Source organism: Sipha flava, unplaced genomic scaffold (assembly GCF_003268045.1).
Source record: "Sipha flava isolate LNK unplaced genomic scaffold, YSA_version1 117_pilon_pilon, whole genome shotgun sequence".
In the NCBI taxonomy this organism is placed as follows: Eukaryota; Metazoa; Arthropoda; class Insecta; order Hemiptera; family Aphididae; genus Sipha; species Sipha flava.
Window position 1 is genome coordinate 85,742 of NW_020271741.1, and position 23,713 is coordinate 109,454.

The following is a 23,713-nucleotide window of genomic DNA, read 5'->3' on the forward strand; positions in this document are numbered from 1 at the left end:
TGTTGTCTTGTAGCTTATAAAATATTCATTGAGTATTGAGTTTAATATGACCATACAATCAGTATATTTTAATAATATATAAAAAAAAATAGTAATAATAACTATAATTCACAAGTATAGAATGATTAATAGAATTTATAATGTAAGACGTAAGTTGTAAACATGTTTTTATTAACAGCACAGTCGCGGTATCGGAATATTACCATGGATTTACCCAAAACAGATTTTAACCTCTATAATAAATATGATAAAAACAAAAATAGCTAATCTATGAATGTAGATATACTGCCTCTATTGGCGATAAACAACTTATTAATGTTTTGGCCGGCGGAGGGTGGATGTGTAACATGCGACTGAAAAATAACATTATTATTATAATAATAGCATTATTATTATAAATAATGCATAACGTGCCCTATACAGATTATCACTTTCTATCGCCAATAGTATAATTATTTCTAAATAATCATCAATTTTTATTTTTCAAAAATAACTTTTGAAGAATTGTACAAATATTTGGTTTTCGAACATCATGACCAGTAAGTCTGGTTCGACAAATATTTTCAAGTTCGATTTTCGAACAATAAAAGATGCTTGATAGTTCGGTTCAATTTTTTTTCATGCCGAGTTCGAATTTCGACCCATCACTAAATATAATACATATACTATTATTAATTTTTATTATTATTATTGTTTTAACTATTTTTAAAAAAAGTCATAGGAAAATTTTTTATAAAATACATATTTAAATTTAATTATACATTATTACAGTTATAGTACAAAAAAAACATTAAACAATTTATAATTTACACTATATTATTTTTTACTAAAATTCACTGTCATAAAAAAATACATTTTACAAAAATTATCATTTTTTAAAATTTCTACACATGTTTTTTATAAACTCATACCTCGTAATTTCGCCAGATCTATATAAAAGTATACGTTTTTCATTATATTCCTGTTTTTCCTTCGTTTTTTTATCTTGAGGTTTTTTAGGAATTTCAACACTATTAATTTTGATATAAGTTTCTGTCTGGATGCCATTGCGTATAATATTTAACCAGCTTAATATTGACGGAGAAATGAAATAAAAATTATTATTGAAATACGAGTGAAATGATTCACACGCATTTGTTGTGAGCTGTATACTCGCTGAATTGGCTTAAAAAAATTACTATTGAATTTTTCATTTCTATGAATTTGCAAAATAGTAATTATATATAACGAGCAGAAAAAAAAAATTTTAAGTATTGCAATTTTATTGAAAATTCAAAAATTAGTTTCAATATTCTAACTAATGTAATTTTTGAAATGAAAGTGAATATGGTTAAAAATAATGACAATTGTAATCGTATAAACTAGATGACCTTATCAACAACATAAACATAAAATCTAAGCCAGCATTCATTCGTCACTTCGATAGACGATTATACTAAATCCACAAATATATGTAAAATAAACAAACTCTTCGATGTTATCTGGAAGAGATAAAAATTATTTAATTTCTAGTAATTTATTTGAATAGGCATAATACCTAACCATTTACGACACACACGTTCCTCATTTCAAAACTAACTTTAATTTTAAATATGAAATAAATTATTACATTTTCAATTTCTATTCTTTGGAATTTTTTTAACTTGTTTCATAAAATAACTATTTTGTAACTCTATAGTAAAAAAATGCAAGAGATATTTTTCAAAGCTTGTTAAAAATGAAAATACAAATTCGAAATTGAAATTGAAGATTTTTCCACTCGGGCAGTGGTTCTTAACCTTTTTCGAATGACGGAACACTTAACATTTTACAAGATTTTCGCGGAACACAACCGTAAAATAAAATAGTAGTACATACATTTTTAATTTTTTAATTTATTAAACAATGAATGTATAGCATAAAATTGTTTGCATGTCATACATGTTAGTGTTAGTCACTAAAAAATAATAAAATAATAAAAAGAGTTAAAAAAAATTTAAAAATTTGAAATTGAATACTTCGTATGAGATATTTGTGCCTGATGATTTTTACAGATATTTTCAATATCTGGCCGTATGTACGATATTGCTACTCTCATTTCCTTTTCAATATTTGTCAGCCTTTCTCGTTTCTTTGTTTTGATATTCGTCAGTGTTGAAAATCCAAGCTCACATAAGTATGAGGTTGAAAATTGTAATAATACTGAAATTGCTTTTTCAGAAATTTTTTTAAATTTGGTTTGAACTGAAATCCAAAATTCTTCTACTGTTATTTCGGAAAATTTTATTTTTAGAGTTCGATCTGTTGTTAGCGTTATGAATTCTTCCTCTTCTTCTAACGTAATTCATAACTTGACGTGTTGATGGTAGAAAATGGATTTCGTATCCAATCATACTTTTCAATATTTAATTCAGGAAAGTATTTCGTGATTTTTTCTTCAAATAATGCTAAATGTTCTGTTATAATAGGAATTATTTCATTATTATTTTTAATTGAAGGAAACATGTCTACAGTATTTTTTTGAATTATACGCGTTCTCCAAAAAGATATTTTTTTTTAAATGTTAATAGTTTATCCGTGGATGTAAGAATATTTTCGTTTTTACCTTGCATACCAGCATTTACGCTATTTAAATAATTAAAAATATCAGCTAAATATGCCATTTTAACACACCAAATATCGTCTGTAAGAAAAGATATAAAAACAGTGTTACCTTCGTTTTGAAAAAACATTAACAATTCATTCTTAAGTTCCAGAATTCGATTTAGAACTTTACCTCGCGATAACCATCTTACTTCACAATGTAAAAGTAAACATACGTGCTGAGCTTCCATTGATTCACACAGTTTTTTAAATAGGCGTGATTGTAATGGACGCGATTTTATGTAGTTAACCATGCTTACAATTTTATCCAATACAGACTTTAATGTAATAGGTAATGTTTTCGAAATAAGTGATTCTCGGTGTAAAAAACAATGTGTAGATATGATATTAGGATTTTTTTTCTTCGCTAATGTTGTAAATCCTTTAATAGAACCAACCATTGAAGGAGCTCCATCGGTGCAAATTCCTACACATTGGTCCCATGTTATGTTAAATTTATCTAAATATGACGAAATTGAATCAAAAACATTCTGTCCTGTTGTACGTTCAGTAAGTTGTTTACAGCATAAAAATTGATTCACTATTTTATTTTCATCAATGAAACGAACAAATCCTAGTACGTGAGCTATACCACTGATATCAGTAGACTCGTCAATTTGCAAAGCGAAATATAGTTTATTAGTAGTAAGCTTGTTAGTGACAGTTTTCTCAATATCATCTGACATGTGTATAATTCTGTTTTTTATTGTATCGTCTGAATGCGGAATTTTCATAATTTCTTTTTTTGCATCATCGCCAAACATAATTTGAACTATTTCTGAACATGCCGGTAAATTCAAACTCTCTGCTATGGTGTGTGGTTTTAACTGTTTTGCAATTATTTCGGCAACTTTATAAGATGCGATTTGTGCTTTATCAGATATTGTTACAATTTTTTTAAAATGTTTTCTTTGATTCATTTGATTATTCAACAACCTTTCAAAATAATTTTTTTCTTTAGACTGGAGATTGGCGTGCTTAGATGATAAATGCCGTTTTAATTTCGCTGGCGCCATTGCGCTATTAGACAACTTTTCCCCACAAACCACACAAAGGGGAATTTGACAATCATTTTCGTCAACATAAGTGAACCCAAAATTTAAATAATCGTTGCAATATTGTCTATTGACCTTTTTTATTTTATTCTCATCATTGAAAGTATCATCATTGACATTGCTTGTATTTTTACTTGCACTATCAGTACCAGAATCATGTTTCCGTTTAAGAAATTTGTCCATTTTGTTATTAAAATGGTCGTTACAAATTAAATTAACTAAATAAATTTCAAATTGTACTTACTTAAAAAAATACCAGAAATCTTATTTATGAAGTTGTACACGCGTCTAACGTTGATAACCGTGGGCAACGTACTGATACTAATGTATTTTATAACTTTTATTAGTGCAGAAAATAAAATTGTCAATATCTATACGTATGTTATCGCAGTATGGTGGAGATTATCGTATAATATAATAATAATAATGTATATTAATATATTATATAGTATAGTAGTATACTAACACATTATATTATTCGAAAGTTAACGATAACGTTTTTGTGTACAAAAATAAACCAACAAAACCTAAAATGATTCTATTTTTGAAGAAATTTTTTTTTCACTGATTTTAAAATTTTGGCGGAACACTTATACGAATTCCACGGAACACCTGTGTTCCGCGGAACACCGGTTAAGAACCACTGCACTAGGGAAATATGCTCAGCCAACCTCTATAGTATAGAGTCTATACTGATTTATAAATATATATATTTCAGGCTATACAAATGGGGGGTTATGGGTTCAATCATCCTCAAAATTCAAGAAAATTATTAAATATGTTTTTATAGACTAAAGTCGTTAATAGATTATACTTGTATGAAAAAATACAACCTAAGACCCTCCCAAAGTTTTTTTTTATGTATGCGCCTAATATATGTTATTAGAGTAAATGTAATGCGGTGAAAAATTTAAATTAAAAAATTAAAAGTTCTAAACAGTTCAAATTATAAAAATAAATGTTATATAATACAATATTATAATTTTAGATTATAAATAAAATTGAACAAAACAAAACAAAGAATTAGTTTTTTTTTTTAAATTTAAATTGGATTGTTAAAACTAGATAAACTTTTCTTGTGCAGCACAATATAGACCAGCAGTGACCAAACTGTGAAGCGTGCCTCCCTTGGGAGGCGCAAGCACTTATTAGGGGAAGCGCAAGGCAAATATTTATATTGTATATTGCACTAGCATATATTTATTTTGCGAAAAATAATTTAGTTCTATTTATTTAATAAAAAATATTTTATTGAGAGGCGTAATAATTTTTTTTTTTGTTTCGGGTATGTGTGACCCAAAAAAGTTTGGGAACCACTGGTATAGACAGAACATTTTACAATATAATAGTAATTAATAACACGAATATATAAAATTATCTACACGAGATACAATATATATATATATATATATATACACTTTTTTTCGATACCATTTACTCCATTTTAATACATAGTAGGGAAACAAATACATACATGGTTGGAAAAATATTTTCGAGTAATTTGCAGAAAAAAAAGTTCAAACGTAAATTACTGTTAAGACACTTAGGAGCCAACATGTTTTTTAATATTTTTTAAAACTGGTCGGGATGAGACAAAGTATAAGAGATTATTATTTATGAGTGTAATTGCAAATAAAAATAATATTAGAGAGATGCATTTAAATTGAAATTAAATATAATACCAAGTGATTTTAGTAGGCACAATTATAATTTGATGAATTTAGAGTGCAGATTTTTGATTTTTTTTGCACATTATTGATGAATTATGATCCCTGATTACTAGAGCACAGATTTATAAGCATCTGCATATTTATTCTGGTCGGTCTTATGACATGCTAAGTTAGCACAAAATTTGTTTTATGACGTTTTTATAGCATATTTTTACTTATTTCGATATTCACCCATTTATTTTTATTTTAAAGGCTTATTTTTTTTTATTTCCATATTTCGATGCTTCTTTGTTTTAATTTTTTTTGTTATTTTTGAAATATTTACTAGGTATTGTAATATAGGGAGTGAATCCGTTTACAAAAAATGTAGAAAAGTATTAATTATTTATATAAAGTGTTATATCGAAAAATGAAGACTATGAAATACTAAATTTAAAAAAAATTAAAATGGTGAAAGTAAATAAATTCGAACTCGCAAAGATTAATCTCTAAATTAAATGATATATATTTTTTTAAATACGCACCTATTATACTTTTAGACTTTGTTGACTGACAAACGCCAATCAATGATTTTTTAATATATAACCAAAATAATTGTCATACAATGCAATGTGCAAGAAAGAAATGAAAGAAAATGTAATTTAGGATATACTTTTGATATTAACTGATTTCTAATATTCTTATAAGTGAACACAAATGATTTTGGTTAGTAAATTCCTTTAAAAGTAAAAAAAAAAAAAAATTAATTATAATACAGTTACATAATTTTAAATGTAATTTCTTTTATAGATTATTTTAAGTAATAGTTCAAAAATTAATTATTTTCTTCTACTAAATTTCGAGCGCATATTTGATTGGTTTTTAATACATATAAATCCGTAATATACTGATTACGAATCTGTTATTATCAGGGCTCGGGACTTAAAGCATTTGCTTATTTTTATAGATTGACTTAAAATGTAGCAGAGTGCTATAGAAGTGTATGTCATGTTACAACACATTCAATTATGAAATTTGAAAGTGCTTTTTTTTGCTTTTTTCAGTGATTTTTAAAAAAATGCTTATTTCAAGTTTTTCTGATAATTATTGCTTTTTTGACCAGGTTTTATACTTTTTTATGATTTTCTACTGTAGTTGTTTTTGACAGAATTAAAATTAAAAATAATTCTTATCTTATCTACGTTGTCGCGTAGTCCGTCGCCGTCCGCGGCATCGCGTCGTTGCAAATATTCCAATGCTTAAAATAGAATTGGATTTCGGGGAAACAAATTAATATACCTCAATTATCTGTATATCACTAATTTCTTGGTAAATAATATTATTTGACCGTGATTTTATAGGTGTGATAAAAACAAAATAAATAATGTTTCGATTTAAAAGTTTAGTAGTCGATTGTCATTCGCGTTCGTCGTGTTGCTTTCGTTTCCGTATTTATTTCGTCATCGTATGTGTGCGAATCTTCAACATTCATCGTCTTGTTTGTTTTTTTCGTCATCGTTTGTATCCGAGTATTTAAATTAATTTAGAATGGGAAAAGAAAAATCATCCACATGTGTTACTCTAAAACAGTGGTGCTCAACCCGCGGCCCGCGGGCCACATGTGGCCCCCAAAGGTATTCTATGTGGCCCGTTACGAATTTTATAAAATAAAAAATTTTTTTTAAAAATGTAAGAACATTTTTTGATTCATAATGTCGTTTGATATTAAATTCTTTAAAAACTGAAACATTTACACGACACACAAGACAAACGGCTTTCCATTAATTTCAATGAAAAAGTAATTTATAGACCATTGAAAATTCGGCAATCATCAATATATTTGCGTTTTTTTCTGTCTGACATTTTCATATGTAAACTTCACAATTAAATATCGATATCATCCGTGTACTTAAAATAACATACTAATCAAACTAATGTGTACCTTAATTCATAATCTTTTCAATAGACAATAAAAGATAAGAAAACAAGTCCAATATATAAGATTATTTTTGTACTTTTATACTTAGTGGCCCGCTTGAAGATAATTGTTTACCAAAGTGGCCCGCTAAAGGAAAATGGTTGAACGTCATTGCTCTAAAAAGATACGTTTCTGAATTTGGATCTGACCATTTTTTCCACAGACGGGCATGTTTTATATTGTAAAATGTATGAAATAAAAATTAATTTTGAAAAAAAATATAATATATCCCAACATATGAAAACCGATAAACATCAAAAGAGTGTCAAACGTCAGAATGATCAAGGACAGAGAAAATTACAACAACTACTAACCAATCAAAGTTCAGCAAAATCCGATTTCAACAAGGATTTATGTCAAACAATGGTATCTGCTAACATTCCGTTAAATAAGCTTTCTAACAATACATTTCGAGTATTTTTAGAGAAATATACTGGTAAAAATATTCCTACAGAAGCAACATTACGGAAGGGTTATATTGATGATATTTTTAATACTACTATGGATAAAATGAAAATGGAAATAAGGCAAAATAAAATTTGGGTGTCGATTGACGAGACATGTGACGTAAAAGGACGGTTTATTGCCAATGTTATAGTTGGAATTCTAAAACCCGATTGTCCAGGACGCATGTTTTTACTTCATTCAGAAGAACTAAACAAATCATTCAACTATCTGCAAGCTGTTTGAAAAAGCTATGGGAATAATATGGCCTGGTGATATACAGTATAATAATGTCTTGTTATTTTTATCTGACGTCGCTCCCTATATGGTGAAGGCAGGTACTGTTCTGAAAAATATTTATACAAAAATGATACACGTAACTTGTTGTGCTCATGGACTTCATAGAATCGCTGAAGAAATCCGTGGACAATTTGGAACAGTAGACGAACTAATATCTAATATTAAAAATATATTTCGAAAAGCACCTTATCGTGTTGAAATCTTTAAATCTGAAGCTCCTGGTATAAAACTACCCCCTGAACCAGTTATTACCCGTTGGGACTCTTGGATAGAGGCTACAATTTACTATTGCGAACATTTTAGAATAATTCGTCACGTAGTAAGTTGTCTAAATGAAAACGACGCAGACAGCATTAAAAAAGCAAAACTGTGCATTGTAAAATCGGGTTTAGAAGCCGATTTGGCATATATAAAAAGTAATTTTGAAGTTCTTACTAAATCCATTATAGAACTGCAAACAAAAAATGTTTCATTGTCTGGTTCACTTGCTGTAGTTGAAAATGTGAAACAGAAATTTTCTTTGTTAAAAGGCAATCGTGGAAAACTAGTTCTAACTAAACTGCAAAAAGTTTTTGAAAAAAATAATGGCTTAAGGATTTTAGAAAAAATATCAAAAATACTTGACGGTGAAAATGATAGTAATTTAGATGACTTCAGTGAATTTCCAGATGATATTGTATACTTTAAATATGCGCCTATTACATCAGTAGATGTCGAACGGTCATTTTCGACATATAAAACCATATTATCTAACAACAGGAGGTCATTTGAATTTGAAAACCTCAGAAAACATTTGATCATTCAATGCAATAATGACGGTAAGATTTAATTAATTTTTTTTTCAATTATTTGTAAATATTGTTTACATTTTATTTTTCAGAAAATCCCTTGGAAAATCTATAAAATCCTCAGTCCTGAAAATGAAGTCTAATTTTTTTTATAATATAAAGATACAGTTTTATTTTTTATTTTATTGCTTTTTTTAATAAATTTTTTTGCTTAAATTTAAGTTTTTTAAATGCTTATTTGAGAGCTTATAATGATGTTTTTAAGTGCTTATTTAAGCGCTTATTTTAATGATTTTAAGTGCTTTAAGTCCCAAGCCCTGGTTATTATGTTACTTATAGCCGAATCTTTATGGATGTCAACACTCATTCTTATTATGATTATCAATTATGTTCAATTTAATTGTATATTTAAATTAAATAATATTGTTTTTGGATCCAATTTCGTCCACTGGACAACACTAGTATATATTATAATTAACTAAGAGTCACGTTAGACAAAAAATATTTATAATTTAATTATATTTAAGCTTTTTGAAATAATGAATGTAATTAAAATAGTAATATAAATAGTTTTATACGATTTTATTTAAATGAACATCAAATTATTTTAATATAGGTAAAATCAAGACAAATTATAAGTTTTTGAATCTTACTAAGGACTAAAAACATGAATATTTTAATTAATAACATTGATAACCAAAAATATATAAATATATGATAACACTTAAACTATAAAAATATCAATAATTGTAAAAAATAATAATCTCAATTCAACTTAAATTTTTTTTAAAAAAAGAATATTAATTTAAACAAAATTTCTCTTCAGAAAAAAACTTGTATTTTAATCAGGTTGAATATTAGATGGTTAATTTTTTTAATTATACAAACTTCTATTCCACTGGTAACATTTTTCCAGCTATAAGTATTATATACTTGTAAATCATAATTCAAACAATAGTTTATATATTTTATCAACTTAAAAGTGTACTCTGTAATAATAACAATATTATTATAAAAAAAATATACCTCAGATGTATAAAACCCTTAAAAACAACTTTTACAATTATGTTTATAATTTAAATTACAAATTAAAACTAAAACTATGTTAGCATAGGAATGAGTTTTAATTAAATATTCAGGTGTTTATAAAAAAAATTATTAATACTATGAAATAAAATAAAATTTCAAAATTTTATACCTAGAATAAATAAATAATATTTGTTCTTAATAATACCAAATTTACAAATGAGATGATTTGTTTGAAACAAAATCCTTGTGAAAATAATATATGAAAAAAAACTACTTTCAAATAACAAATAAATAAAATCTTTATTAAATAGGTTAACCTTAAATCCATAAACTCAAAAATCAGTATAAAGATATATATTATACTATTGTAATTTGATTGGTAATTAATTTCCTCAGAACTCAAAATTAAATAATTGTATTAAAAATTAAATACTTAAAAAGTTTAAAATAGCATTTATTCATAAATACATAATATATTTAGTGGTATAGAAAATATCAAATCTAAACACTAAACTAATAAGAGAGAAAAGGTTTAAATAGAGGGAGAGAGAGAGAGAGAGAGAGAGAGAGAGAAGAGGTTTAAATAATGAAAAATAATACGATTATCAGGGTTCGAATTTTATAGTAATTACTACTTATTATAGGATAAAATAGCAGAGTGAGCTATTCATTTGTGTTATTAACCAGGGACTCCAAATTAAACATTTTATTTCGCCATTTTATTTCATATAAGAAGTATTTTTAGTGCTATTTTTGAAGTTTTAATGATATTTTTTACTAATATACATGATTTTATGCTTTATTTTGTATTTTTCATAAATCTTATTTATATTGAATGAAAAATAGTATTCATTTATGTCAAGGCCGTAACTAGAAAAAAATTTCGGGGGGGGATTATTATTATTTAATACAATTTATAGTTAATAAACTATATTCACCGCTAAAATGTTTTTACTTTTGAAAATTTCGGGGGGCGGGGGGCCGGACCCCTGGACCCCCTCCCAGTTACGGCCTTGATTTATGTGAATCCAAAAATTCCCACATTTTCGTTTCATATTGATAATTGATTAATAATATGGTATTTACTAATTAACATTTTACTAGAATCTATTTTTAAGTAGCCTGACGATATCAAATATAATTATACATTTATGCTCTCTTATCTGTTTTATTTATTTTTATTTTATTCTTGTTCTACAATATATTGTCGTCTATCGTACGTATTTCATGCTTTCAGTGTCAGTTCTCCGTATTTTTTGATTTTGTTACATATTCGTTTATTACTCGATTGTGTCTTATTTGTTTTTCTGTTTCGATACCGTAAAATGACGAAAGTTAAAACATCGAATTATTCGAGACTTAGATATTTTGTGTCTGAGTTTGAGGGCGATGAAGTTTTTACGATTGACACAAGTACTCTATTTTGAAAATTGTGTGGATGTAAAGTTAATAGTGACAAAAAGTTTAACGTTACTCAATACTTAAAAACGGAGAAACAATTACATACAAACGATTTCATCATTCAAGGTCAGTGGCATACATACGGTAGGTTTCCGGGTTCAAACCCCCCCAGGGCCAAAAAAAAATGAAACTTGTTTTATTATTGATGACGTGTAATATATTCGTAGCTTCATTATTACGCTTTGAACTTAAAATATACAACTATACAAATATTATGATAATTAAATAATTATTTTGGTAGGTATTTGAAAAGTTTTGTTAACTATGCTGTTTTTATATTCCAATAGTTATTAATTTATTGTAATGAAAAAGTAAACTATAAATTGATAAAAAAGTTGTAAAAAATAATATCTATTTATAGCAGTTATTTATCTTATTTATCTGTGTAACGAAAAAAAAATGATAACGATTATTTTTGTTAAACCCCCCCCCCCCCCGAGCAAAATCGAATGTACGCCACTGTTCAAAGTAAAACAGGTATACATAAGACAAGACGTACATATAAGTTTTTTTAAATTGTTAACAGGAGATGATCATTTTAGTTTTTTTTATTAATGTATTGCTTCATAAAATAATATAATACATTTAATAAAATTTTGACTTCCATTTTTTTTCTATTTTTGTTGTTTTTAGGACATATTTATAGAGCATATTTTAAGATTTTTTTGGTCATATTATAGCGTATATTTTAGTATTTTAGGTGCTATTAAATCTGAACCCTAACGATTATATTATAACTTCTTTTGAAGTATATTTCAATTTATACTAAAAATATTAAATATAAAAGAGAACAAACACTAGGTGCAACAGGGCATTATTCAATTTTATGTTATATAGTTATTTTAAATGTTTTATTTCTTTAATAGTATACACCTAATAAATATCTGAGTCATCATATCAACATTGATAGATAAGATATTTTAGTCCTAACGAAAACCCAGTTGATAATAAATTTATAATATAAAACTGTTCATCTTCTAGTTATAAGTATTTAAATACTATAATTATTTTTTTATATATATTTATAGTAATTTCAAAAATGTACAACAAACTTCTTCAAATAAAAGAACTAGTATTAGCTTACATTTAAATACAGCAAAAACTTAATCAAACTATATCTCATAAGACCAAAAAAATATATCATTTTAGACAAGTTTAAGACAAAAACTTGTCTAAAATAAAATAATTCTCAATCCCAAGTGATTAAATTTAGACAACTTCCACTGTATATTTATTAATTAATAAGTACTCAAACAGGTATATTTTGTATAATATAGGTAAACACAATGAGTATTCACACAAAAAATATTTCACAATTAAATTATATTATAAAAACTATAATTAATTATTTTGATTAATATAACATTAGTTCTTCAAAATAAATTAAATAATAACTATATTATACTAATACTATAATAAACAATTTAATAACCTAACCTCATTTATATTTATAAAATAATTTTGAACATTTTTAATTTATTACTTTTAGAACTCTTCAATTAAACATAAATGTATTAAAAATAAAATATCACTAATTGTAACCTTTTAAAAACAAGAAACTAATTTTCTTATCCACAGTCTAGGAAAAAAAATACAAAAACATATATGGTAAACAAATCAAGTTGACATGTTATAACAAAGTAAAATAAATCAAGTACTAAATGCAATATTCAATGGAAGATTTTTTTAATTTATATTATTATTTTATTAATATGTACCATAATATACATTAGAAATAAAGGTATTCAAAATTATAAAATGTAGTAAATATATCTTACTTTAAAATCAAGACAATGAAATTTATTAATACATTAAAGATTACATTAAATGTTCTTATTTTGATAACTGAAAGAGAGTGAATAACTATTTTAAATAATAATTAATAAATAATTGTTAACTTAATTATTGAACAATTCATTTCTACTTTCTGATGAGGGTACACAACAATTTTCATAACAAGTCCATCATTTTGGCATAAAATATTAAAATTAAATTTGATATGTTCTATGATAGATATAACTAACTGAAAAATTAATGTATGACATTATTTTAATAAAAATTATCTCATAATAATGTTATTATTATATCTATAAGCAATAAAAAGCCTTGAATTTATCCTATTAGTCCATATTTTATAATGGTTCTTCTTACATTTTTTAACCATTTTATATTTAGCTTAACTACATTTTACATAACGTTAAAATTAAAATATCTATTGCCTACATCAGTGGTTCTCAAACTGTGGTACGCGTACCCCGTTAGGGGTACTAGAGATTTTCAAGGGGTACGATCAGTGGTCGAAATGGTTCAAGATAAGTGGAGGGATGCTTCATAATTCAGATTTCCTGATATCATCATAACATTCTTCACACCTTGTGTACCTATATTTTTTTTTTTTTTTATCTAAAGGCAATATCCCCTTGTCGCTTCAACCAATCTTCCCTATTCTTTGCTAGTCTCTTTATTTCTACATAGCTCCGTAGAGATAATAATTTAATTTAAAATAGTTCACATAAAGTATATTATTTTAGTCCGTGGCTCTAAATACGGGTATAATACGAGTTACGAAACAGCTTATACTAAACAACACGATAAGCCAGGCGCTCGGGCCTGAATGTTAAAAACAATTATTTTCACTGAAAAAAAAAATGTCTTATACAAAAATATAAAAATGATAAGTATATCATTTTAAAATACAAGTCTAAGGAGGAATGCGTTATTCTAGACAAAACAAGTAGAGGGATGAAAACTGTAAATACAAAAAAGTAGAGGGATGCCATCCTTCCATATCCCCCCCACTCCGAGCACTGGGTACGAGTCTGGCTAACAAACCTTGTAACGAGACAACATAATCTAGTATTCCTGAGTATAGCGTATATGCTACTATCGCCCTCGCGGCGTCAAAACCGGCTGACAAACTATTGTTATCGGAATTCGTCAGACCAGGTAGCGCGCAATTAGCCGACCGTTTTCGAACCCGCATATAGACTACACGATTTCTGTAAGGTTATTACAAACTTCTGCGGCTAACGCAGGGAAGTATAATACATATAATGGCCCCGAAATCTGCCGTAAAATGAATTCTCCCCGTACCTGGACGCGCTGTTGATTAAACATATGGGTACGATTCAATCGAAGTAATCACCATACCATACATATTGCATAATACATAGCTGTCCCAGGTACTTAAATTATCCCGTAAGCAGCGAAACAGTCTCCCGTATTATTATTATTATTATTATTATTATTAATACTTTTGTAAATAATAGATAACAAAATAAAAAGCTATACAGACTTTACGTTTTGTTACAATCTTTAAATTTAAATTATATATGTAGAAAAGGTTATTCAAGTTTAAAAGTAAATATAGAAACAAGTTAAATGTTGAAGATGATTTAAGATTGTACTAAACTAAATTATTGATCAACTGTACCAACAAAAACAAGTTAACCATTCTCACTAATTTTTTTTGAAAGTAGCTATTTTTGTTTTTAACATTTTTTGTGTATTATGTTTTAATGAAATAAATATTTATTTTTAATTTGTTTTATATTTATTTTAGTTTTTCTAACTAAGAAGGGGTACCCAAAAAAGTTAATTGATAAAAGGGGTACAGTGTTTATAAAAGTTTGAGGATCCCTGGCCTATATGTTTTAATTTTTTAATCAATCACCTATTTAGAATATGATAATAGAGATAAATTATATGTATCATCATAATTCAATAGTACTTAGATAATTCAAAGTTTATACACTAAAATGTTGACTTATTATAAAATCACATACAAAAAAAAAACACTGAATAGCTAAGAAAACAATTATTCAGACTTTAGATCATCAATCATAAATTGTATGATGAGTTACTTAAACCTTAGTATGAATTTTGAAAGCAAAATGATAAATTATAAAATATCATATAATTTAATAACTATATAACAAGCTATATTTAAAGAATAATAAAGAATAACCTGTTCAATAATTTAATTTAAATTTCAAAAAAAATGACAAATCAAAATATAAATGAATGACAACTAAAAAAACAACTGCAAACATTTTTATTAACATTTAACAAATATATTTAAAGATAACAAATATTTTTTTCTTTTTAAACTTTGAGTAAAAGTTGATTAAGGAAAAATCAAATGTATAATAGATCACTAATTTTTTACATTAGAATATAATATAAACATAAAGTTTCGCTTTATAGTAACTTTTTGTATTCAAGAGATATTTTTGTAAAATTATAACCATTTTTACTTTGATTCTTACATTTGAAACACTTATGAAAAAAATATACAATTTGTAAAAATATTTGTAGAATTACATAAAATATAATATTATATATATTACATAGAATATAACATGAATAATTTTGAATTTAATTTGCAAATTACTTAAATTAGTAACTTTCAAGAAATAAACATAAATAAAAATGAAATTTTGTGAAATAAATGAAAATTAATTTAATTTAATTTCAAAAGTTTGTTAAAACCATTTTTAAGTAATAAGTACTTTTTATATTTAAATGCATGCTACTAGTTATTTCTAAAAAAAATATATACATAATTTTATTGATAAAAATTATTTTATGCAACATTTCACATAGTTTTAATACTTCTAAAATGTTCAATAAACATTATTAATTAATAAACTATTATACAACTTTATAAAATTTAATGAAATACTTACATGTGTTCAACATAAAAATGGTGGGGTACTGGAATTAGATATTATTGATTCTGAGATGGTAATTCTTTGTTGAGGAGATTTAAATTAAAATCGCGTTCAAGATTCTGATCAAAAGTCAGAATAAAACTTTAAAATACATAAATAGGTATTGACTCCAATAGTATTCAGAATATATTAAGTCTAACGCATCAATAAGTTGTATTTTAAGTAAAATTAATGTTACAAGGAAAAAAATATTGATTCAAGATTTAAAATAGTCAATTCAGATACAAAGGAAAATACATAAAAACCATAATTAAAAAAAAACAAAAAAAAACCTTTGTAAGTTATATAAAATTTAATTTTTAAGAAGAAATTTTATATTATGTTTTAATAGTTATTTACCAATGTTCAATTTAACTAAATGTTTAACTGAATAAACATAAAATAAATGCCTAACGTATTTCTACTTATTTTAGTATTAAAAATATACAATACTGTAAAAATATACAGTATTAAAAATATACATGCAGTGTACAGAATTAACCACTATTTTAGTATTTTAGTATATTACAAAAATAAAAAAAATATTTATCTTGAAATAGACTATACTTTAATAACTAATACTTAATAGATTTAAGATAGTCTATCATTAAATGTTTCAAATAATGAATTATAATTATGTCCGCTTATTATTTATATAAATCATTATATTGATAAGCCATTTATATAATAAAACAGAACTCCATTTTGAGTTTTTTTTTTTAAATATTGAAAATCAATTCAAGCATGTAATTATCATCCTAAAAAGTTATAAAATATAATCAAAATCAAAACAACTCAAATTGGTTTGAATGTAGTGATACTTATAATTTAAATGAATCAGATTTAAGAAATTAAATAAAAAGTATTAGTGAAGTAAATATTATAATAAAAATAACATACAAATGGCAATCATAATAGACTAAATAAAAATATTTGGGATAAATAAAAAATTTTAAAATTGTTTGATAATATAGTATCTGAATTAATTCGCATCTAGAGTCTAGACGTACTAATTCATCTTATATATTATTCTTTCAAATGTTTTTATGACTAATAAAAATTAATGAATTAAAGATTTCTAAATATATTTTAGTTTTAGTCATAATAATTAAATTAAAATTCTGATGGTTTAATATTTTATTAAATAATCATTTTAAGTATTAACAAATAATTAATACTAACATACACACATGTATTTAGGTAATAAATAATTTAAGTCAAAAGAAATTTTCTTTTCAAACAGAAATGTATAGTTTTCCTAAATGAAAAATAATAATAAAATAACAACAAGAAATATTTGATTTTCTATAAATAAAACAAAATCCCAACAGATGTCTAAGTAAAAAATGTTGACACAGGAATTTTCAGAAACAATAAAAACTAATAGTATGTATATTGCACAATGAAAATAAATTACATGCAGAAAATAAGCAGAGTTACAAGTAGAGTTACAAACTTGACGAAATATACCAAGAAACCGAAATATAACTTAAATAATTATTCAGAAGTTTTAATAGACAAATAGGCTATTAAAAGGTAGGTATATATTTTTTCTTTGGTCATAACATGATTTTCCACATCATTTACTCTACAGTCATGGTATATTATAGAAAAATTGAACACCTATCTTTTTTCATTATTGATTTTCTGAGGCCATTGGTCTTTAGATAAGTGATTCTTATACTTTTTATAATTAACTTATCATCCTTGAAATATATATACTATTTTATGGTCAAGTTTTATACTTATTCAATTTTATAGTTTACTACAATTTATGAATCGAGTATACATATTGTATAAGTATTGGGAGGTAATATTATTACTACATGCTGTAAGGAATAAATACATAATTGTAAAGTAAACTTTATATTAAACAATTTAAGTTAAACTTTAAATAATAAAGAAACATTTTAAAGAATGTAGGTTAAAAACTTCTTTAATCTTTTTATGAAATTTTAATTAAAAAATATCAAAACAGAGTGAAATAATTGAAAATCATAAAATTACCATCTCCACCTATTTCATTTTTATTATTTTCTTTTTGTTTAACCAGCATTAAAAAAGTATTCTACATGGTAGAAGTAATACAATTGAAACTCTAATTTGAAAAATAAATATATATAGCAATAAATAAATAACCATACGATAAAAATGTATATGAACATAAACAATAGATTTAACTATACTAATTGATCTATAAGCTATTTCATATCAGTAAGATAAACATCATTTTCATTGGAAAAAAACGCTTAAATAGGTAAATAATTACACAAGCTAAACAAATAAAACATTTATTTACTAATTTTGACACAATTACTCAATATAAGAAAATTTATGGATATATAATTTTAATAAATAGCTGAGTTTTATTTTAAAGCTTGATTTATTGATCAATATAAAAAAAATAATTAAATTATATGCATAAATAATTTTATTTTGTCAATATTTAAAATAATAATCAACCATATTTTTTAAATCAATAATCTTTTGTTTTTACCAAATTCAATTCAGATGGATTTGTGCTACAAGTTTATTTTTAAAGAAATATCCGGTGTAGGTATTCACAACCATTAAAATATATATTCGACCTCCAAGTACAGAAACTAAATAATCACTTTATAAACTCCACCAGAAATTTTGCCAAGGGGTACTCATGCATAGTATCTACGTCGATTTCTAAATAATGCTTACATTTTTTAAGTTAAATACGTCTTCAAATTGTATGTCAATACAAAATTATTTTCGTTTTTTTCGACGGCTACAAAGTATTGCAAGAGCTACTAAAAAATCCAATAACAATAATAATAGCTTCTATCCTACATTTTTAAATTTTATTCTTTTTTTTCACATCCAGAAGGAGCAAGTGCATCCCCTAGCACCTCTCCCACAGCACCCATGTATATAGGTAATAATCATCTTTTCTAATACTTTAGAATAATAATATGCACCTACTATTATAATTGTTTACTATTAAATTAAATCCAGCGTTATAAATGGATTGTACTGAAAACCACAATCTGGAAGAAATTAATTAATGTACCCCTATACCACCAGCCCCGGCGGTCGATTGGGTGCAATATTTTTTACCGAACATTATTATTGAATCGACTCACCTTCATAGCCACGGCCGGGTCCACGCGAATTTCCGGGGAGAACGAACGTTCGGTTCCGACGTTACATGTCAAGAACGAGGCGAGTCGGTTCGATCGGAAAACCGTTTGGAATTGCGAGACGATGGGAGGGGAGAGTGAAAAAAAATTCAAAAAAAATAACCAAAATAATGATGCGAAAAAACGTTTGAAATGCCGGACGGACGCGACGACTTGCACTGTACGAACCGAGCGGATCGTGCACGATAATGATAAGACTATCAGTGGTTCGAGCGGTACGAGAGGTTCGGCGATAATGTAAACACCGGTCGCGGCGATGTGGACGACTTGCCACTCGCCTGGCAGCCCGACCGCCGCGCCCTCAAGCGACCCATCGCCAACGTCTGACCTACAAACGCGACTCGCCGCAGCCGTAAGACCTTCGCGGAAACCAATAGCACACACCTCTTGTTCAAATAATACGGCACAATGTCTGCTCGTCGGTCCTTGCCGAACGTTTCCACTGTTATTATCACTATTGTTTCAGACACAAAGCACAACGGATTTGTAACCAGCGGTGGATTACGGCGGGATACCGGGAAAGTTCCCGGTGGGCCGGTAGTCACACTGGACCGATGTACTTGGATTAAAAATAATTTTATAAAATTATTGTACTTAAGTATATTGTATTTAATTGTAAGATTGTGATAAAAACCTAGTGTAAACTTGATGTAAACAGTTCTACGAGCATTTAATCCATGAATAAAGAAGACTGTTATGGTAAATTATTATTATTGTATGGTGGGCCGGACATACGGTAATTTCCCGGGCCAACATTTTTAGCCAATCCGCCGCTGTATGTAACAACTACGCTGCCGACTCCGCGTACGACAGGGACTAAAATTGAGTACAGTACGACACACTTTGCGTAATACGAAATGTTATGTGTATTATGATTCTATTCTCTATATTTTGGTATTTGTTATTAATTTTACATTTTTTTATTAAATTATTTTACATATTTTTAAAATTCTATCTATTACCAGCAAAATCTGAAATACCTACTACTTTAACTGTTACTCATAACTATTTACGTTTAAAAGGACAGTATGACAAAATCTTTAAGTGTGCAGTACGAAAAAATATACATTTAAGCCTCTGGCATACGACATACGTGCATGAGGTAGACGCATGATTACGACTGAACGGAGCACCCGTTGGTCAATTGGGGCAACGCTTGCAAGTCTTGATCATTCTTATACCGTCTTAATGTCGATCGTTTATGTGCATTGTCGATAAACGCGCAAGATCAATACTGTTTAGCAGTAGATACGAGTAGAATAACTATTTGCTATTCCGATAATACCTATACTGGTATTCACACGTTAATCTACCGGCGCACATTTCCCAAATTTAAAAGGCCAAGGCAGTCGGCTGTCTAGTTCTAAATCTGTGTGTACAACAGATGTCATGACAACACGCGAAAACGCTGTTCAGAGACTGGAACCGTATCGAACCCTAATTTAAATTCATTTTTAAATCCGGAACCAAGCTAGAACCCTTATTAGAATTTGATTTAAAACCGGAACTGATATATTTTTCTTAAGGTCTTTGACGGTTGATTTCGGTTTTTTATGATTTTATTATTTTTATTCGTAAACGTACGTCAGTAAGTAATAAGAACTAAACAAATACGTAGATCTATTATTATTGTTATTATTAGAATTTATAACATACAAAAATAATCATTCTCAACCTAACCTACAGAATTCAAACTTCTGAGTACACAATATTTCTACGTAACAACTGATATTAATGTAATAGGAATTGCAACAAAAATAATGTATAGGAAGTGATCAGTATAAAATCCTGTGAAAGTGGAGCAGACTATCCTATGTATTATCCACTGAAACCACTGAATGCAAATTTAACCTTAAACAAATATAATATGCGGTAATAAAAATAAATATTAGTGCATATTTTAAAGATTTGAAATACTGAATAATGATATACATAACAAGTGGTAATCCGAAAATGATAACTGACAACCAATGTATAAACTATAAAAAACAAAAAAAGGTACTCGTATTTTAAACATCTCTTTATTTTAGTGACAGTTATGAGTAATTTTTTTACTTATTTAGTCCTCTTCTTAGACATTAGCTATTAGTGGGATATCTAGTTGAAAATTGGTATTGGCCATCATAATTGACGCCAATTAATACCACTAATACTTTATTACATTTTTGAAGAATTAAAAGAGAAAAAAATTTTCTTGGATCAGTAAAATGCCAAAACTCAAAATAAGTTTTTCATTTTTTAAGAACCGAAAATAACCCAAAATCTAAATTTTTTTTGTTGTACCGAAAATAAATTAAAACTAAAAAATAAAAGTTAATGGAAAACAACGAAATAGCTATAATTTAATATCGTTAAATAAAATATACACCAATAACAATGAAAAAATATTGTTAACAAATAATAATAATAGTATTATCTTATACGATTTTGTCTTTTAGAAGTCTTAAAATAAATACTAGTTTTTTTTTTCTAATTTCTCATCACATACAGTGTCATTCACTACATTTTTAACTGGTGGGAGGGGGTTAATATAAAATCAAGTTTATAAACAAGTAGTCATCAATATCACTTGTCAGTAAATAATTATTAATAATTTTTATTTTTTAGTGCGACTTACATATTTACATTGCAATTATAAATATAATTTATATGATGAGACAATGCATTTTCTATTTACTAAGCTTACTAATATAATACGAATTGATAGCAACAAAAATTCTAATTTAATTGCTTACTGTTAACAATAATTTACTTATATTATTTTTACATTGTTTGCTAGTTACTTCTCCGTTTATTTATTAAACATTATTCAAATTATTCTTCTTCAATTTATGAAATTACTTAGTCACTTATTTATTTTTATAAAAGAAAATAATTTATAAATATTCGGTACAAGTAAATTAATTATCTACTATTATTTTAAAACTTTTTACGAATATTTTTTTCGAAGATTGGAATACATTATAATAATTTTTGGTTTGTAGTTATTCCACTGATATTGACATCAGTGGCGTAACCAGAACTTTTAATGCCCGTGGCAAAATAATCCAATCGAGCCCTTAGTTTTATAAATTTGGAAGAACGAGATATGAGGAATATCCTTCAAAAACTAACCACCTATACAATTCTACCCTTTAAGGCTACAAACAATAAAAAACATGTTTAATGTAATATTATTTTTATAGTAAAATTTTACAAAACATTTTTTGGTTTAAAAAATATATACAAAGCAATACAAAATTTAAATATTCAAAATTTCTTGCTTTTGCTTCGGCAAACATATCGATTAAATCTTCAAAGTCAACTTCTCGGGCAGTTTCTTATTCGATTGAAATTAATGCCAGGCCACTTAAACGATCTTGTATCATTTTACTCTTTAAATATCTTTTAATAATTTTTAGTTTCCAAAATAACCGTTCCGCGCTTGCACATGTAACAGGAATTGTCAAAAATAATAAAAGAGTAGTACATACTTCTAGGAAACTGGCTGTTAAAGAATGATTTTTCACCATTAAAAGTTGAGCAAGATCTCTAGTTGAATTAAGTTGATTTATTTGATTTTTAAGAGTTGATCTTACAGCTAAAATTTCACTTGTAAATGTTTTTGATATGCCTTTATCATATTTGTTTACTAACTTTGTAGCTTCATTTAAAAGCTCTAAAGCTGTTGCTGATGTGAGAAAAGATGGTTGTAAACATGTGAAATTTAGCATTAATTCATGAAAACTTGAAAAACGTTTACTTATTTGATTTATTAATATATCCAACGTTCTATTAAAAATAGTTACACGAAATAAGCTTTCTGGACAAGTTAAACGCATATCAGTACATAGTTCATCGAAATATCTTTTTACTACTTTACGACGTTTGTTTTGAAACTCTGTAGGGATAGACCAACTTTTAGCAACTATATTTGCTTCTTCCAAGAGATCATTAAAATTACATCTATATTCTTTTAATTGTTCATAACAGTTTTTTAATAAATTAGATGCATTATCTAAATCAAATGACTTTGACTGGAGAATTTTAGAAGTTAGGTTTATAATTTGTAAAATTTTACATTGAAAAACTAAAGTGCAAATAAAATTATGATTTTCAATTTGTTTTTTAATCCCATCTGCTTAATTTCGCTCATCTAACTTAGAGTTGCAAAGTACAACTTTTGTTAAAGCTTTTTGAATTTCAACAAATCTAATTTTAAGCGCAAAAACTGATTCATAACGACCAGCCCAAACGACATGTCATTGACTAATAACAAAATAAAATATAAATTAAAAGAACATCAAGTAACAACGACTAAACGACGGTCACTTTTTCCTAGAATAGTTCTAATCTGATCTAGTATCTAAATGTAAATGTTACGTTCGGTTTCAAAGACAAGCGATTGCGATACGCTTCATTGTTATTTCCATTTTACAAATAACAATATCATTAAATGTATAATAATATTAATATCGACAATGTCGACGGACTGGTAAATAAAATAATTTATAAACATAATCGTG

General features: G+C 26.4%; 3 protein-coding genes across 7 annotated transcripts in view; 1 reads left to right on the plus strand and 2 right to left on the minus strand.

Moving 5' to 3' along the window:
- The window catches only part of LOC112693628 (alpha-1,6-mannosyl-glycoprotein 2-beta-N-acetylglucosaminyltransferase-like), a 79,361-nt gene that overhangs the window by 29,642 nt on the left and 26,006 nt on the right, over positions 1-23,713 (minus strand). For 4 of the 5 annotated variants that reach the window (XM_025568817.1, XM_025568802.1, XM_025568810.1 and 1 more), the window contains exon 1: positions 19,152-19,434. The exons of the other annotated variant lie outside the window; for it this stretch is intronic. The gene's annotated coding sequence lies outside the window, so the exon portion shown is untranslated. Of the gene's footprint in view, positions 1-19,151; positions 19,435-23,713 lie in introns of those variants that run through there. 5 annotated transcript variants of the gene reach the window in all.
- LOC112692800 (zinc finger BED domain-containing protein 5-like) lies at positions 2,505-3,860 on the minus strand. The gene is made up of 2 exons (XM_025567593.1): positions 3,669-3,860; positions 2,505-3,449 (listed from the first exon to the last, which is right to left on the minus strand). Exons 1-2 carry the CDS (start codon positions 3,858-3,860, stop codon positions 2,505-2,507), a joined length of 1,137 nt encoding a protein of 378 aa, XP_025423378.1.
- Positions 7,995-9,004, plus strand: LOC112693654. Its single transcript, XM_025568831.1, has 2 exons — positions 7,995-8,866; positions 8,929-9,004. The coding sequence occupies exons 1-2, from the start codon at positions 8,002-8,004 to the stop codon at positions 8,949-8,951; spliced, it is 888 nt and encodes a 295-aa protein (XP_025424616.1). The 5' UTR covers positions 7,995-8,001; the 3' UTR covers positions 8,952-9,004.

Coding starts and splice junctions, on each gene's coding strand:
- LOC112693654 (XM_025568831.1), top strand. CDS start 8,002: ATGGGAATAATATGGCCTGGTGATATACAGTATAATAATGTCTTGTTA. Junction 8,867..8,928: donor CATTCAATGCAATAATGACG/GTAAGATTTAAT, acceptor TTTATTTTTCAG/AAAATCCCTTGGAAAATCTA.
- LOC112692800 (XM_025567593.1), bottom strand. CDS start 3,860: ATGGACAAATTTCTTAAACGGAAACATGATTCTGGTACTGATAGTGCA. Junction 3,450..3,668: donor GTCAAATTCCCCTTTGTGTG/GTTTGTGGGGAA, acceptor ATTGCAAAACAG/TTAAAACCACACACCATAGC.